The 17,748-nt window shown below is 35.9% G+C and overlaps 1 protein-coding gene across 3 annotated transcripts in view; it reads left to right on the forward strand.

The window, feature by feature from the left end:
• The window catches only part of SPATA5 (spermatogenesis associated 5), a 360,927-nt gene that overhangs the window by 239,572 nt on the left and 103,607 nt on the right, over positions 1 to 17,748 (forward strand). The window contains exon 15 of one of the 3 annotated variants that reach the window (XM_049631144.1): positions 9,164 to 11,053. The exons of the other annotated variants lie outside the window; for them this stretch is intronic. Coding sequence (XP_049487101.1) covers positions 9,164 to 9,187 — 24 coding nt within the window. The 3' untranslated portion in view covers positions 9,188 to 11,053. Of the gene's footprint in view, positions 1 to 9,163; positions 11,054 to 17,748 lie in introns of those variants that run through there. 3 annotated transcript variants of the gene reach the window in all.

Raw genomic sequence — 17,748 nt, forward strand, 5'->3', positions numbered from 1 at the left:
ATCCGAAGCAGGCTCCAGGCTCTGAGGTTTCGGCACAGAGCCTGACGCGGGGCTCGAACTCACGCAACTGCAAGATCATGACCTGAGTCGATGTTGGACACTTCACGGACTGAGCCACTCAGGTGCCCCTAGTTAAGTACATTTAAAGAACATATTGAAACCCATCAATCCAGTCAATACAACAATTTAGGGAAGGCATTGGTTCTTGTATTTTAGACAATATTAGCTGAAATAATATGAATAACCACTAGTGTTTATCATAATTATATATTTTTCCCTACTTATCCCTAGTATTCATTCCTAGTATTTCTTAAATCTGTCCCTAGGCTGAGAACTAAGATGCTTGCACGTAGCAGATGTAAAGACAAATAAGATTTTACAAAAGTCAAAACATATTAAATTCTCTGCTTGGCTCCCTGACCGCACTTACTAGTTTCACTCCAGTTCCTTTTTCATAAGCATATGTACTTAACTTTCATGGATACTTTAAGAAAGAAGCAGGTGTTAACTTACATAAAATTCAAAGCATTAACTCTATAAATTAAGTTTTTGAATGCTGGCTTACAAATTATTTTAAATAACATTAATGGTAGGATCTCTGCGATCTTAAAGACTGCAGCATAACCATGCTTAAGCTGATAAGAGAAACCCAGTTGAAGCATCCAGTGTATAACTGCCCAGAGCCTCCTCCTTATATCACGTGCCCGGTTTGCTTGGCATTGGGGGAGGGGTACACGTGCATGTGTGTGCATATATCTGTCTGACTAGAGTGTTCCTATCTCCCTTGGGTCTCTGGCTCCCTAGTTGAACCCTGCCTGAGACTACTGCCTTGTTTGAAGGGATCCTATCAGACTTTTGCTAGAATTATACTTTGTTTTTGAGTTTATTCTCAGATAGGTATCTTTCATTGAAGCTAAGACTTTATGCAATACTAAAAGCATCACTAAGTAGGACCATTTAAAGCCAAAATATTTTCTTACCCTAAGATTGGGTTCTTTTCCCCTACTGAGATTTGTACGTGTTAAAATTGACTTATATTTTTTATTCTTTCACTTTTTATAAAATAGAATAAGAGAGGGTTGGGAGGATACAGGTTAGGGAAAGTATTGACATTTGTGTAGATTAGATCTAGGAGATGAGGGATGATCTGGGATTCTGGGGATCCTTGTGGTAGTCTGACATAACATAGATGAAGGGCAACATGAAGCTATTGCTGATAGATTCAAGGCACAGATAGTAGTGGTGACTGTGGAAGACAGTGGTAGGAGGAGAGAGGCCAGTTGTTTGTAGCTCCCTCTTGAACCCGTTTATGAAGACTTTAATGATCTAGGGAAGTAAATGTAAGCCTCGGTGCACAGAGTTCATGCTTAACCTTTCTGGAGGAGGGCATGCTCCTTCTCTTATAGGTTGGGACTACTCTTTGACCTTTGTGGGTTATAGACATTCAGGATCAGTTAATAGATGATAGGTATAGGTACAGAGAGAGAGCCTGGATAGACATATAAAACAAATACTAATCCTTATCTCTCCAGACCAAATGTAAAATAATGTAAATGTTTATAATTATACGAAAGAATTTTAATACAAACTGATCTTGGAGAATTTAGATGACCCGCAGAGACTGAGTGATTTTCAGAATTATTGATAACTTCCTTGTTTTGAATTTATGAAAAGAATTATAGTGATAATGTAAGTGACTAATATACAGCTCTAACTAGATAATGCCACATTAGTTTTTCCACATTAAAATTTTAATTTGAGGTAAATGTTGTTATAATCTAAGTACCAGATACAGTAAGTTGTAGAATCTTTCAGTGATATACCCAGATTTTTAATGTTTTATCTGTTGTCTTTCCTACAAACCCAAAACCATATGTACATCTATTAGTCCTTATGGCAAAGTATATAAAAATATTTACCTTTATGTGGCCCATATTTTTTGTCAAATATTTGCCTAAACCAGGCTTTGGTTTTCTTCTGGACTTTTTCAAAGGTATTTTAACATATACGTTTAACATTGTTCTAAGGGAATGAAAAATATCTTTAAGATTCCTTTGTATACCATAGAACACTTTTGTTAATTCTGTGTCCTTATATATCTATCTATCTCCCTCCCTCTCTCTTTATTGATATGTGGCGCAAGACCTTAATTTTTTCTTTTTCAAATTTTGAAGTAAAAGATATGTAGTAGTTTACTTTGGTTATTTCAGAGATGGACCTACCTTCATATGACTTTAGTACGCACCAACCGTGAATAAAATGGATAAATAAAACACTAGCACCAATTACTCTGTTCCAAAAGAAAAATGCACATTATGTGGGTTAACCTGTCTCCAACCATAACCATTTCATATAGTTCTCAGGATTATTAGAGGAGTTACATTTATTTTCTCCACTCTTACTTTACATTGTCTTGGAAATCCAAGGGAATGTTGTGTTCAGAACAGCAATTTGTGCTGCTTACCCATGCATACTGATAACATACTGCTAACATAACTGAGTACCGGTAGCTGAGGAGCTGAAGCATATATAATCTGCTAAAACATTTCTTTGAAGAGAAAACTTATGCTCGCCCATGCTGCCCATTTGGGAATGCTCCTGTGTATACCATAAGCTTGGCCCTCAGTTTGTCATAGCTCACGGTTTGGAGTGGCTCCTTTCACTGTTTGAATTTGGTTGCACCGAAAAAGTAATCCTGTTACTTCATTGTAAAAAGAAAGTGCTTGTCCAAGCACGTTGCATGTTGTCAGTTTAGAGGCTGCTCTTTCGCTGTCTGGAACTTGGACAACTTTTTAACCTCTCCACAGCAAGGTAGCTGTGACAAGGTGTCAGTTCCTTTTTTTTTTTTTTTTTTTTACATTTGTTAATTTTTTTAGAGACATAGAGAGACACAGCACAAGTTGGGGAGGAGCAGAGAGAAAAGGAGACACAGAATCAGGCTCCAGGCTCCGAGCTGGGTGTCAGTTTCTTTCAAAAAACAAATAAATCACAGGCTCTGAGTCTCAGTATAATAGTAAAGATCTAATGTCCTCACATGAGTTTCTCATTCCATGATTTTAAATCATATTTTTTGTAGTGAATGATGCTCTACCTTCAAAGTAAAATCTTAAGAAGCCCAGTTTAGAGAGCCAACTACCCTAAGAGGAAGATTTTCAAGAATGCGCAATGAAAGAACAATGAGTTAACTTTAATAAAATGAACGAAACAACAAAAAAATAAAAGTGTATTTTAAATTTAATCTTTCCTTGCCTATTTTCCTTATCAAATCAGGAAAGACCAGTATAGCTGTAGTGTGAACATCCTCATATTTGAGGGAGTGACTTTAAATGTTTTAAATATTTTCTAAGCCAATTAATCACTTGCTATAAGTCTACCTAAGACTTAACAAATTTCCATGAATAATTCTAAACTTACTTTGTAGAACAGTATCTCAAAAATTGACAGATACAGAGATAAGAGTCTTTATGGCTTAACTCTTGAATAGCTAATGTCTAGAAACAGTTCTGCATTTGCCAGATTCCACTCCAAAATCATAAATTGTTCTTTTTCAGAAATGCATTAAAAACACCAATCATTATGGGGCGCCTGGGTGGCGCAGTCGGTTAAGCGTCCGACTTCAGCCAGGTCACGATCTCGCGGTCCGTGAGTTCGAGCCCCGCGTCAGGCTCTGGGCTGATGGCTCGGAGCCTGGAGCCTGTTTCCGATTCTGTGTCTCCCTCTCTCTCTGCCCCTCCCCCGTTCATGCTCTGTCTCTCTCTGTCCCAAAAATAAATAAAAAACATTTAAAAAAAAAAATTAAAAAAAAAAAAAAACACCAATCATTAGTTGAATAAAGAGACTCTTTGGTTGCAGATAAATGAAACTTGAATTTTCTAATCTTTATTGGTAATTTCCAGTGCTCTTCAAATATGCATTGTAGAGCAAACATACCTTGCTGAGCAAAAATTGGGTGTTTCAGTTTTATTTTCATGTGTTCTCATAACCTCCAAAACTATTGCTAGTGTTAATTAGAAGTCACAAATTATCTAAAAAAGAATGAATAAGAATACACAAGGTATTAGTAATAATAATAACAACAACAATATACATAAATTAGATGATAAAAGGCTTTTTACAGATGATGGACAAGTGTATCAGGATTGCCTTTTCTAGAAAGAAGCAATATAAACTACTAATTGCTAGAGTGGGCTGGTGCTTCATTCCATTGCTACGTAGTAAAATATTTTGTTTTTAGTATACTTGCTGTTATTGTTTAATGCTAGATGAATATTTTAGAGATAATATTACATAGAAATACCATACTGCATTTTGCTTTTCACTGTTTAATAAAGATAGGCTAATAATACTTCAGAGCAGTGGCCTGTAAACTTTTTTATTCCATGTATCTATGGGAACATTACAGCATGAACCACCAATAGTGCATATTTTTTATTTATAAATTATATATAAGTACATTATACAACACATTAAAAAACATAAACATATGAAACAAATTTAAAAAAATTTTTTTAATGTTTATTTATTTTTTTTGAGAGAGACAGAGACAGAATGTGAATGGGTTAGGGGCAGAGAGAGAGGGAGACACAGAATCCAAAGCAGGCTCCAGGCTCGGAGCTGTCAGCACAGAGCCTGACGCAGGACTCGAACTCATGAGCTGTGAGATCATGACCTGAGCCGAAGTTGGACGCTCAACCGACTGAACTACCCAGGTGCCCCTAAAACTTAAAATTTTTAAGGGATAACATTTTATATCTTAAATATCTATTCTAATATCTTAGTTTTATATCCAGTGGATTATTTTTTCTTTCCCCTTATTTTGTAATTTTTTATTTTGACATTATTATAAACTCACAGAAGGTTGAAAAAAATAGTAAATAGAATCCCATGAAACTTTCACCCATCTCTCCCCAATAGTTACATCTTATTATAGAACAATATTAAAACCAGGAAATTGCCATTGGTATAATACTGTTAATTAAACTACAGACCTTACTCAGTTTTCACTAGTTTTTGAATGTACTCACTTGTGTGTGTATATGCATGTGTGTTTCCGTGTATTTAGTATAGTGCAGTTTGATCCTATTTATAGATTCATGTAATCACTGCTACAGTCAAGATATGGCACTATATCTTAGATCACCACAAAGAAACTATCTTATTTATGCCTTTACTACACTCCTCTCATCTCTGTCCACTCCCAATCACTGGTCTATGTCTATCTCCACAGTTTTCTCATTTCAAAAATATCATATAAGGGGTACCGGGGTGGCTCAGTCGGTTAAGCATCTGACTTTGGCTCAGGTTATGATCTCACGGCTCATGAGTTTGAGCCCCACATCAGGCTTTGTGCTGACAGCTCCGAGCCTGGAGCCTGCTTCAGATTCTGTGTCTCCCTCTCTCTCTTCTACCCCACTTCTTCTCTCCCCCACCCTTTCTCTCTCAAAGATAAACATTAAAATTTTTTTAAATGTCATATAAATTCAGTCATACAGTAAGCATGTAACCTTTTAAGATTGGCTTTTATCACTAAGTAGTATGTTCTTGGGATACATCCAAGTTGGATAATATATCAATAGTTGTTGTACCTTTTTTGTTGCCAAGTAGTATTTCATGGTATGGATGTATTAGAGTTTGTTTAATCATTCACCTATCCAAGGACAGTTAGGTTTTTTCCAGTTTTGAGCTATTATGAATAAAGCTGCTATAAAGATCCATGTACATATTTTTTGTGTGAATAGTTTTACTTTCGTTGGGATAAATGCCCAAAAATGTGATTGCTGGGTCATATGGTATATTTGTTTCCTCTTGCTGCCTTAAGAAATCACTACAAGGGACGCCTGGGTGACTCACGTTGGTGAAGCATCCGACTTATGCTAAAGTCATGATCTCGCAGTTTGTGAGTTGGAGCCCCATGTCAGACTCTGTGCTGACGGCTCAGAGCCTGGAGCCTGCTTCAGATTCTGTGTCTCCTTCTCCCTGTCTCCCCCTCCCAAACTCATGCTTTCTCTCTATCTCTCAAAAACATTAATAAATGTTAAAAAGAATGTTAAAAAAAATCACCACAAGACCAGCAGCTTTTAAACAGTTCAAATTTATTATTTTATATTTCTGTATGCTAGAAGTCCAACATGGGTCTCACTGTACTAAAATAAAGGTGATAATAAGGCTATATTCCTTCCTGGAGGCCTTAGGGGCGAATCTGTTTCCTTGTCTTTCCTAGTTCTTCTCAATATTCCTTAACTCATGTCCCCTTCCTCCATCTTCAAAGCCAGGAAAGTTGCATTTCTCTGTGCCTTTCTTCCATAGTCACATCTTCCTCTGACTGATTCTGTACTACCTCCCTCTTCTACATTTAATCTTTAGGTAATGTTATATAATGTAATTCTTGTGATTACACAGGTCTACCTGGATAATCCAAAATAATCTCCCCATTTTAAAGTCAATTGGTTAGCAATCTTAACTCCATGTGTAACCTTAGTTCCTTTTGCTAAATAAAGTAACATTCCCAGGTCCCAAGTATTAGCCTATGGACATCTTGGGGTGGGATGGGGGGAGAATAACTGAGTGTGGTGTGCACTATTCTGCCTACTGCACATGATAAATTAATGTTTAGCTTTATTTAAAAACTTCCAAACTATCTTCCACAGTGGCTGTACCATTTTATATTTCTACCAGCAATATATGAAAAATCCAGTTTCTCCATATCCTTGCCAGCATTTAGTGTACCAAGAGTGCAGAGATATTTCATCATAGCTCTAATTTGCATTTCTCTGGTGGTTATATGATGTTGAACTTTTTTCGGTCTGTTTATTTGTCATCCATATCATTTCTTTAGTGAAATGTCTTCTCTTGTCTTTTGTCCATGCTCTCATTGGATTCTTTGTTATTTTACTGTTATATTTGGGGAGTTCTTTATGTATTTAATGTCAGATATGTGGTTTGCAAATATTTTCTCTCAGTCTGTAGCTTATCATTTTATCTTCTTAACAGGTTCTTTTGCTTATGGGAAACTTTATAAAATCTCATTTCACACCTATGTGAGTGATGCCATATACTAAATCATGAATGTCTCATGGTTTTTTTTTTAAGTTTATTTATTGAGAGCAAGAGCGCACGTGTGAGCATGTAGGGGAGGGGGAGAGAGGGGAGGGGGAGAGAGAGGGAGAGAGAATCCCAAGCAGGCTCCTCAAGCCGAAGCGGGGCTTGATCTCATGAACCATGAGATCATGACCTGAGCAGAAATCAAGTCAGATGCTTAACTGACTGAGCCACCCAAGCACCCCTCTCATGGGATTTTAAAGAAAGCATTTACAGGTGACAGTAACCATTACTTAAACTGTGTTTCAGGTTAACACTTTGTTTTGATTTGAAGTAGTTGGACCCAGTGATATGCTCAAACTGGCTCTTGCCACCTTACAAGGGCGGCTTTTGAAATTATCAAGAATGTTGCAAATCAGTTTTTAAATGGTCAGTTGCCACGATGGGACTATGTAAACTATGGAAATCGGCAGTCCCTACAGATCAGTGTTTTATTGTGTTTTTTTTCTGGGGAAAGAATCGTTCAATGTTTATCAGCACACTGCTGGTGGAACTAGGCAAAGAATTGCCAAGAAATTGAGTTTTCAGGGTTTTTTCCCTTAAAAAGTAAATAAATACTCACTGAGATATATGTCATGAATAAATGTGTCAGGGCATTCTCTGTACCAGATTATACATTTTTTGCTATTTTATTTATTTTTCATCAATTATGTCTTATTCAGGATTATAATTTTCCAGAATATCAGGCAGTAATAAGTCATATAGTTTAGTGGTATGGATTAGATTATGGATTTTGCAATCATATAGTCTTCATTCAAATCCCACCTCTAGTTAGTAGCTGATCAGCCCTGGACAATACTATCTCATATGTAAAATTGTGATAGTAATAATGTATGTTTCATAGTTTATAAAGCTTGTATAAGATGATTTTTACAAAGTATTTAGCAGGTAATGACTCAATAAAGATTAACTGTTGTACTATTTTGATCATCACCTCTATAATCTCTGTACGGCAAGCTGAATGTTTTTCGTAGTCACAGCAAATTTACCACATGACATTCAATAAACTAAGTATGTAACAGTACTAATAACACAGCTACCTCACGAGTTAGTACAACTGAAAAGGTGAATTTTGAACCAATGGAACACTTGTGGGAAAAATTCATCTTATAGGTATGGCACTGGACATAAAAATATGTAACAGTATATATACATATATGTAAAAGAATAGGATGAACATAATTTATTCATTCCTTATTTACTAAATACCTGCTGTATGCTGTTGAGTATGTACTCTGTTCTCTTGAGAGAAAAAGCCCTGGGAGATATAAATAAGAGAAATCTTCTTCTGAGAAAATATAAATTAAAAAGATAAAGATGATTTTTAAAATTAGAATGCCTTTTTAGCATTTGAGTATCCCCTGCTGAAAACTTGACATCCTAGAAAATCAGACGTACTGCTTGAAATCACTAGCCAAGATCTCATTTCCCAAAATCCCCAACCAACCTAGTTGAATACGGTGAAATGTCTTTAAAATAACAAATTATAATCTTAGGGTGTAAAATGCTTAAGCCATGGCTTCCTACTAACCTAACAATCAAATCTAGTTGTTAAGGAACAGTTGCTTCGATGACACTCAGAGGGCTTTCCAAAATGTCAATAATACATATGATGTCCTCTTTCCACCTATTGTATTCAGAATGTAACATATGACTCCCCCTCCCCATACATTCTTTTGTTTAAAATGTTATATTAAGTTTGAGGAATATTAGTATAATTTTTTTTTCCTATATAAACATCAGCTGGAAAATGATGAATTAAGAGACATATATTCTCTGAGGTGTGGATGTTTAAAACTGAGAGGCATTCTACCAGGAAAATGTTAACTATGGAGAGACTCTGCAGGCAGTCCTATTTTTTGTGTGTGTTCTGGCTTACTTATTGGATGAAGTACAGTATAACTAACAATAAATTCCTGGTTAGTGCTGCATACTTTAAATATGTTCTTATTTTATTCTCATACAACCTTTGATGACAAAGTGAAGATTCAGAGATCTTAAGTTAATTTCACAAAACTATACACCTCCTCAGTTTCAGAGCTGGAATTCAAATCTCCTTCTACAGGCAATACCCAGGAACAGCTATTAGAAAACTTGAAAAGCTGCAAAGAAGACATACTGAAATATGTTTCGAGTGGATGAGTGTCATGTTGCTTTAGAGTAAGTGTCCTTTCCATCCTCTCTGTCCCTACAGGAAGTTTTAATCCTTGTCTCCAAATGTCATTATATGATATAAAATTTACAAATTTTTCTTCCTGGTCTGACAGTAGCAGTTTTCCATTATGCTAGTACAGTCAGTTACCTCTCATTTTATTTTTTACTCATCCTTCAGTAAATATTTTTAAAGTATCTTCTACAAAACAATTAACAAAACATATTGAAAAGTTTGCTACAGCTTTTTGCTCTTGCTTATCTCATAGAATCAAGTGAAAAATTAGACTTTCTTATTATATTTCATTTGCCATATATTGCAATTCACAAGAAAGTCTACTTTAATATGGCAGCTGAACTGTGCGTATCCTAACTGCCAGCCTCATGGCAATAGGGTATTGAAGCAATGGCTTTTATGTTAGGAAGAAATGAATTAGGAAGAAAGTCATGAATGAAATGTTGATGCATTCTAGAGAATTCTATTGAAAATTAGCTACTAGATCACCTTTGCATGAAATGTTCTAGATGAAAGCAATATGATACTCAAAAGTTAGATCACATTCTGGCCATCCTGTTTCCTAGGTGGCACTCAAATTACTTTAGGTTGTGTTTGTATATACCAACAGTGAACAATCAGAAAATGAAATTAAGGAAGCAGTTTCATTTACAATAGCATCCAAAACAATAAAATAAACTATAATAATAATAATAATAATAATAATAATAAACAACTTACCGAAGGAGGTGAAATACTTGAATACTAAAAACTATAAAACATCCTGAAAGAAATTAAAGGAGATCTAAATAAACAGAGAGATGTCCCATGTTTGTGGATTTAAGACCTAATATTGTAAATATGTAGGTATCACCCAAAGCAACCTACGGGTTTACTATAATCCCTATTAAAATTACAGCAGTGTTTTTTGCAGAAATGAAAGATCAGTCCTCAAATCCATATGGAATACAAGGGGTACTGAATAGTCAAAACAATACTGATAAAAAAAAGAAGAAGAAGAAAGTTAGAGGACTTATACTTCCTGATTTCAAAACTTACTACAGTGCTACAACAATCAAACCAGTGTGGTACTAACATAAAGATAGACTGTATAAAACCAGTGAGAATCCAGAAATAAACCCATGAACATACAGCCATCAAAGGTACTAAAATCATTCAATGGGGAAATAATAGACTCTTTAATCAGTAGTGCTGGGACCAGTGGATTTCCATGTGCAGTAATTGAAGTTGGACTTCTACCTCAACGATATACAAAAATTAACTCAAAATGTGTCAGTAGCGTAAACACAACAGATAATGTCACAAAGCTCCTTTCCAAAAACATGGGAATGTATCTTAATGACTTTGGATTTGACAATGGATTCTTAGGTATGACACCAAAAGCACAAAGAAAGAACAGATTTAATGGAACATCTTGGCTAAACAATAAACCCAGACCACAATGACAAAACTATTATAAAAACAAAATAGATCCAAGTAAGCAGATTATGTAACTATCCACTGGTTTTTGTTGTTGTTGGCAGTTAACCTGCATACAGTAACTAAACTCCAGACTTTATCTGGAAGGTTTGTTAGACTTTTATAAAGCTAAGCATCTATAGTGTTATAGATAGGATGTAACAAAGTCTTTGGGAGTAACATATTTAGATGATGATGAGAGTTAGGCATATTTTCCAGGATACTAAAGTGATTCTTATCAAACAATATTAAGAAATAATAAGTGTTCTGTAGTTCATTGTGCTAGTTGTTCTTGTTTCACTTCCCATATATATTCTTGCCTTTGTCAGGGTTGCATGTGCATGTCTGTATAAAGAAGGGAGATTGAGGTGATGCCTGTGGATTATATAGCCCTGACTTGCATTCCACTGGGTTCATCCAGTGGGAAGCATCAACAGATTAGAAGGTGGGAGGAGAAAGAAGTCAGAATATGTCTTCCCACTTCTTCTCTACCATAATATCGTAATTCCAACATTGGCCATGTCATCTTATAGACTGTATCTCCTAACACTATACTTTGAGCTGCCACACCCCTCACCCCCCCAGCCAGGAGGTTCACCTTTATTTAAGTTTTGATACAACTCTCTCCCATGCCTCTGGTCCCGACCCCTAGCCTCCTAAGCGGTATCAGCTTCCTGTAGTTGCTACACCTTGGGTTCTTCCAAATCACTTGTAGAGACTCTTTAACTTTCCCACTCTTCTGGAAATATTTCCTAAATTGATACATCTTTTCAAAATCCCTGCCAGAACCCTGGATAACTTATTATTTTACTTTTCTATTTATTTTACTTTTCTATTATTTAATACAATTTTGGCTTGTCAAATCATAGACATTCTGTGACTGATATCACTACAGTAGAAGCCATAATGTTTTGTAGAGGAAGTGTAGAACAGAGATTAAATCTAGGATGTCAGATAAACAGAGGTAGATTAACAGAGTCTCTCCTATTTATTGTTACTGCCTTTTGTTTTCAGACTCAAAGTATCACAGAAAAATTTGAAGTTTAAATTCAGTATTCACTTAGAAGATAAGCATTTTACCAGCAAATGAGCTTAATTTTTATATTTTATTATCTTCATTTTCTAGTCTCTAGAATACTCTTAAATTTTTTTTTTCAACTTTTTTAATTTATTTTTGGGACAGAGAGAGACAGAGCATGAACGAGGGAGGGTCAGAGAGAGAGGGAGACACAGAATCGGAAACAGGCTCCAGGCTCCGAGCCATCAGCCCAGAGCCTGATGCGGGGCTCGAACTCACGGACCGCGAGATCGTGACCTGGCTGAAGTCGGACGCTCAACCGACTGCGCCACCCAGGCGCCCCTCTAGAATACTCTTAATAAACTAGTAATTCTTAACATTCTTTGGTTCATGCTAAAGACCATGTTCCCGTAAAAGTACCTATAAACATAAAAATGTGTGTTTTAACCTGTTCACCAATCCTTTGACATTCAACCAGGAACCACAGGGTAACAATACCTTCCTTAACAATTTTTAAGTTTTCCTAGCATGCTTGGTTAGGGAAGAAAAATGTTCTGTGGCAAGTGTCAGTTTTATCAGCAAGCTAGTATAGTCCTTAGAAATTGCTTGTAAACAGAGTGAACTACGAACTGGAGGAAGAAATCAGTAGAGATTTCAATCCTTTAGATCCATACCATTTAGTCCAGGAAGTCATGAAGGACCTACATTTTGTACAGATTCTCACAACATACAAGCTGGAAAGTACCATTTTATATACGGATTGTCTGTAGTTAAGAGTCAGTGATAGTGGTATATTTTTTCACACTTAGTTTACCATTTACAATTTAGAGTAAATGCTGAGAAATCTTTAGCCACTTAATTTTATTTTACCTAGATTAACTTGTTTCTAGGATTCAAATGAGTAATGGAATGAAGATTAATCTTGAAAATCCTGCTGCTTTATATCACTGAAAGCACTTTGCCCTCCTGCTTCCTGGGCCCAATAGAGTAAACCTTAGTTGTCAGATTGTGACATGGTTCTTTTTTTTTAAATTTTTTTTTTTCAACGTTTTTTATTTTATTTTTGGGACAGAGAGAGACAGAGCATGAACGGGGGAGGGGCAGAGAGAGAGGGAGACACAGAATTGGAAACAGGCTCCAGGCTCCGAGCCATCAGCCCAGAGCCTGACGCGGGGCTCGAACTCACGGACCGCGAGATCGTGACCTGGCTGAAGTCGGACACTTAACCGACTGCGCCACCCAGGCGCCCCAACATGGTTCTTTTAAGAAGCTGTGGGCAAAGACTGATAAATTTTGACCAGCAGATTAAAAACAAGCAAGAAATTATACTCTCGTTTTGCTGTTTTTTTGTTTGTTTTAATGGACAATTGGATATATCTAAGAATAGAAAATGTCTGGAAGAAAATGGTTTCTATGAAGGGAAATTAGAAGATTGAAAGAAGAAGCAGATTTTTGCTTTTCACACTACACATTTCTATACTGCTTGTTTTGTTATTCTTTTACCATGAGCTTATGTTCTCAATAAATTAACACAAATAGATGGGGACAGGAAGGACACCTTTTTTTGCTATGTTGACTGTTCTTATCTCATCCTTGGTTTACTGGTTTCCTAGCTTTTCTTCCTGGACCTATATTCTCCATTTACTTATTTTTAACAGCCTACAGGGGCTACCTGAATTTTTTTTCTTTTCCCTAGTTCTAATTAACAGCCTCTCAGTTTATTTCTTCATCACCTACCTGCAACCCATATCATCAAATCATACATAAAGCTTTCTCTTTGTTCACTGCCTCCACACATGTATATCAGCTGTCTTTTTCTTAACCATTCCATTTAATCCATTTAGTTCTATGCCTTTTGAGAATGTATTGTTTACAAAGAACTGAAATGTTCTTAGTTTATTTGCTTTTAGGTACCCTTAGAAAATAGTAATGGGCAAAATAAATACCATACAAAAAATCCACTGAAAGGAGTTTAGCATAACTAGGGAATGTTGGCTTCCAACCTTGGAAGTGATAAAATTGGAAATCGTTGCTACTTTGTAATATAACTGGAAGTCCTTCAACAAGGAATCAGAGCCACAGATAGTAGTTTTAGCCTCAAAGTAAAGGGGGAGATATATATGGATACATGTAGCTTCAGAGACCTGCATTACCAGAGTGGCAACTTTCACCTGGTGAGTCATTTGCCTGGAAATACACTATGGTTTGAGCTTGGCCTCTGCATCTGACTCCACTTTTCAAAGTGTCTGACCTTGGCCAAGTTACTTAGGCTCTTTGAGCCTTAATTTTATCATATTTGAAAAAAAAATTTCTAAAATACCACTGCTTTGTTAGATGATTAAATAAAAAATACTTAGCCCTTGGGGATGCAAGCTGGTGCAGCCACTCTGGAAAACAGTATGGAGGTTCCTCAAAAAACTAAAAATAGAACTACCCTACGACCGAGCAATTGCACTACTAGGCATTTATCCAAGGGATACAGGTGTGTTGTTTTGAAGGGACACATGAACCCCCGTGTTTATAGCAGCACTATCAACAATAGCCAAAGTGTGGAAAGAGCCCAAATGTCCATCGATGGATGAATGGATAAAGAAGATGTGGTGTGTGTGTGGGTGTGTGTGTGGGTGTGTGTGTGTGTGTGCACACCCCCCCACACACACACCCACCCACACACACACACAATGGAGTATTACTCGGCAATCAAAAAGAATAAAATCTTGCCATTTGCAACTATGTGGATGGAACTGGAGGGTATTATGCTAAGTGAAATTAGTCAGAGAAAGACAAAAATCATATGACATCACTCTTATAAGGACTTTAAGAGACAAAACAGATAAACATAAGGGAAGGGACACAAAAATAATATAACAAAAGGGAGGAGGACAAAACAGAAGAGACTCATAAATATGGAGAACAAACTGAGGGTTACTAGAGTGGTTGTGGGAGGAGAGATGGGCTAAATGGGTAAGGGGCACTGAGGAATCTACTTCTGAAATCATTGTTGCACTATATGCTAACTAATTTGGATGTAAATTTTAAAAAATAAAAAATAAAATAAAATAAATACTTAGCCCAATGCCTGCTCAGCTATTAATAGCATAATAATACTATAATTAGAAAAAAAAAAGACAAAAAAAGGTTTTACTCATAGTTTTGGCATTTGAGGCTATATCACCAGCATCAGTTTTTGTACTTCATATACCTACAAAATTATTCATTTTATTTAAAACAAACAAACAAACAAACAAACAAAGGCAAGACACCTGAGTGGCCCAGTCAGTTACGCATCTAACTTTGGCTCAGGTCATTATCTCACTGCTCATGTGCTCAAGCCCCCGCATCTGGCTCTCTGCTGTCAGTGCACAGCCCACTTCAGATCCTCTGTCCCCTTTCTCTCTGCCCCTCCCCGGCACGAACACACACACTCTCTCTCTCTCAAAAATAAATAAACATTTAAAAAAATTATTTTAAAGCAGAATGTCATGGTAATGGTATTTATCAAGTATGTTTCCAGTATTTGGAGTTTTGGTACTATTTCTTATATGCTGGTTGATCCTTGCATACAAGGTGAAAAAACTAAGCTCTGAGCTAACAGTACTTAATGGGTACATATCCTATAGAGAATAAACTCTTTTATGAATAAAGTCTTTTCTGAATTTCATTTTCCTTTTTGCGAATTTCACTCATACATGCTTATGCAAAGACATCTAAGCATACCTCTGTTGTACGCTAACAGAAAAAAGTCTTATTTAAATTTGGACTCCATTTGATTAAAATCAGATGTTTAGTTCCAAATCTACAAATTTATTTTTAATTTAGGGAAAAAAAGACACTCCAAAAAAACTATTATTCAGTGCACTTCTGAGCAAAGCACAAGTCATGTCTGAGTTCAGGTGGATACAATTAGCTATTACTAAAAATGAGCCATTGGTGGAGTTGGTGAATACTGAACATGGATTTGTAAGACTTTGTGGGAATGACAAATAATAGAAAGAACATTTAGTTCCCTGATTCTAAGAAGAGCTGATCAGGAGGCTGCTGGAGCTGGAGTTTGCTTTCTGGGGTATTTCTGTCTTGAAGGCTTATGTTCCATGGTTGGGGCTCAGTACTGTCTAAAGCATTTTATTGATGGCTGGCAGGGAACTCCTGTCAACCAGCCTTCTAGGTAGGAAATGAGGCTTCCTTGCCGGAAAGTCCGTATAATACCACTGCAGTTTTCATGTATAGATTATTTTTGCACATGTGCATAGTACCTAATAGACATTAATCTAAAATAAGTGTATCTCGTTCTCTCTTAAAAATAACCTTACTTGCAAACAGAAATCCTCCATGTCCCAGTTAACTCAGTTTGGTCTGATTTATCTTGGGAGAGTAAACGTGTGCATCAGTCATTTCAGCAAATATTTATAGAAGCTATGTAGAGTAATTTGTATGTTTATTTTTTATATAACTTAATAATTAATATAAATTAGCTTATATGTAATAAGTCCTTTAAACCCCACTGGATTTGCTCTTACTTAATTTTCCTATCTCATATTACATATATATAAACAAGTACCTTTGGATATTTTGATGCTAGATTAGTGATTTAAACTGTCAAATATATTTATTATTAATATAAACAAAGGTCACGGATTTAAAACAGCAGAGTAAGAGGTTGAGGAAAAGCATGGGAAATTAGTAACACATATTTGTTTCAATGTCCTCAATTACTTTGCCATTAATAGTAAATTTGGTAAGCAAAGAAAACAAATTATGACAGGTTTCATAGTTATAATATGTGAGAGAGAATTTAGAAATATGGCATTAACATTAGTCTTATTGAAATTATTTGTTTTGGCTGGATGACTGCTTTTTTGGAGATATTTTTAAAATCTTAAAATAATATTATGTAGATATAGAAATATAGGTCAACAACTATGTTTTATTTTAATTGAAATAAATTAAAATTGAAAAATAATACCCATTCTGCTCTGTTTATTTTCAATATTGAATATACATGTAATGATTTCACACATTAAACCCAGTCTATAACTGGTTCAGTTTTAGTACTGGTTCATCCAAGTACTAACCAGGCCTGACCCTGCTTAGCTTCCGAGATCAGATGAGATCGGGCACATTTAGGGTGGTATGGCTGTAGACTAAAATTATCTTCTAATGCTAATTGTAATGATGTGGGTAATATGGATCAGTAATTTTACTTTTTAAATGTTAGAAATTATTTTATAAATTGTGAGTGTTTTAATGATTACTAGACTTTATTTGTAGAATAAAGTCTTATCAGAATGTGTGAACTAAAGGAGATGCTATATATAGTGGTCCAGTCCCTCTCCTTGATGAGAAAACTAAAACTCCAAAAATGAAGAGCTTCACCAAGGTCACACAGAGGAGGAGAACAGACCTGTGGATATGAACTCCAGTCTTTTTTTTTTTTTTCATTCTTATATCAAGTTTATTAGAGGGGTTTTATGATGATCACTATGTTACAGATGAGGAAACTAAGAATATGAAAGAATAAGAAAATAATCTTGCCAACCAAGTGGCAGTTTTAGCCAAGTATAATTCTACTTCTAAGCCTGTCTTTCTTTTTTTAACTGAGATATAATTGACATATTAGTTTCAGGTCTACAATGTTAATGATGCAATATTTGTACATCTTGCAAATTGATCCCCCAGTCTATTTCTAAAACTTGTGTTTTCCATACCATATTATAGTACCTCCCACTTTTAACTACCCACCTGTCTGTTCTTCCCAAGGTGCTCCTTCCACATTCCAGATAACTTACTGTTTTTCCTACCCTCCCTTAATACCCACCAAAGAAAAGTTAGTAATCCCCATTGTCTCTCTGCCTCCAGGGATGTTTATTGCCTGCATGAATCTCTAAGTAGCATGTTCAAATCGTGTACCAAGGTGTAATGAGCACTCTGATGTCAGAGGAGCTCTTTGGGGCCCCTGGGCTGCTAATGTGGAGGCTATTCTGTCTGTCGGTCTGTGCTGTGAATCTGT

Source organism: Panthera uncia, chromosome B1 (genome assembly GCF_023721935.1).
Source record: "Panthera uncia isolate 11264 chromosome B1, Puncia_PCG_1.0, whole genome shotgun sequence".
NCBI lineage: Eukaryota > Metazoa > Chordata > Mammalia > Carnivora > Felidae > Panthera > Panthera uncia.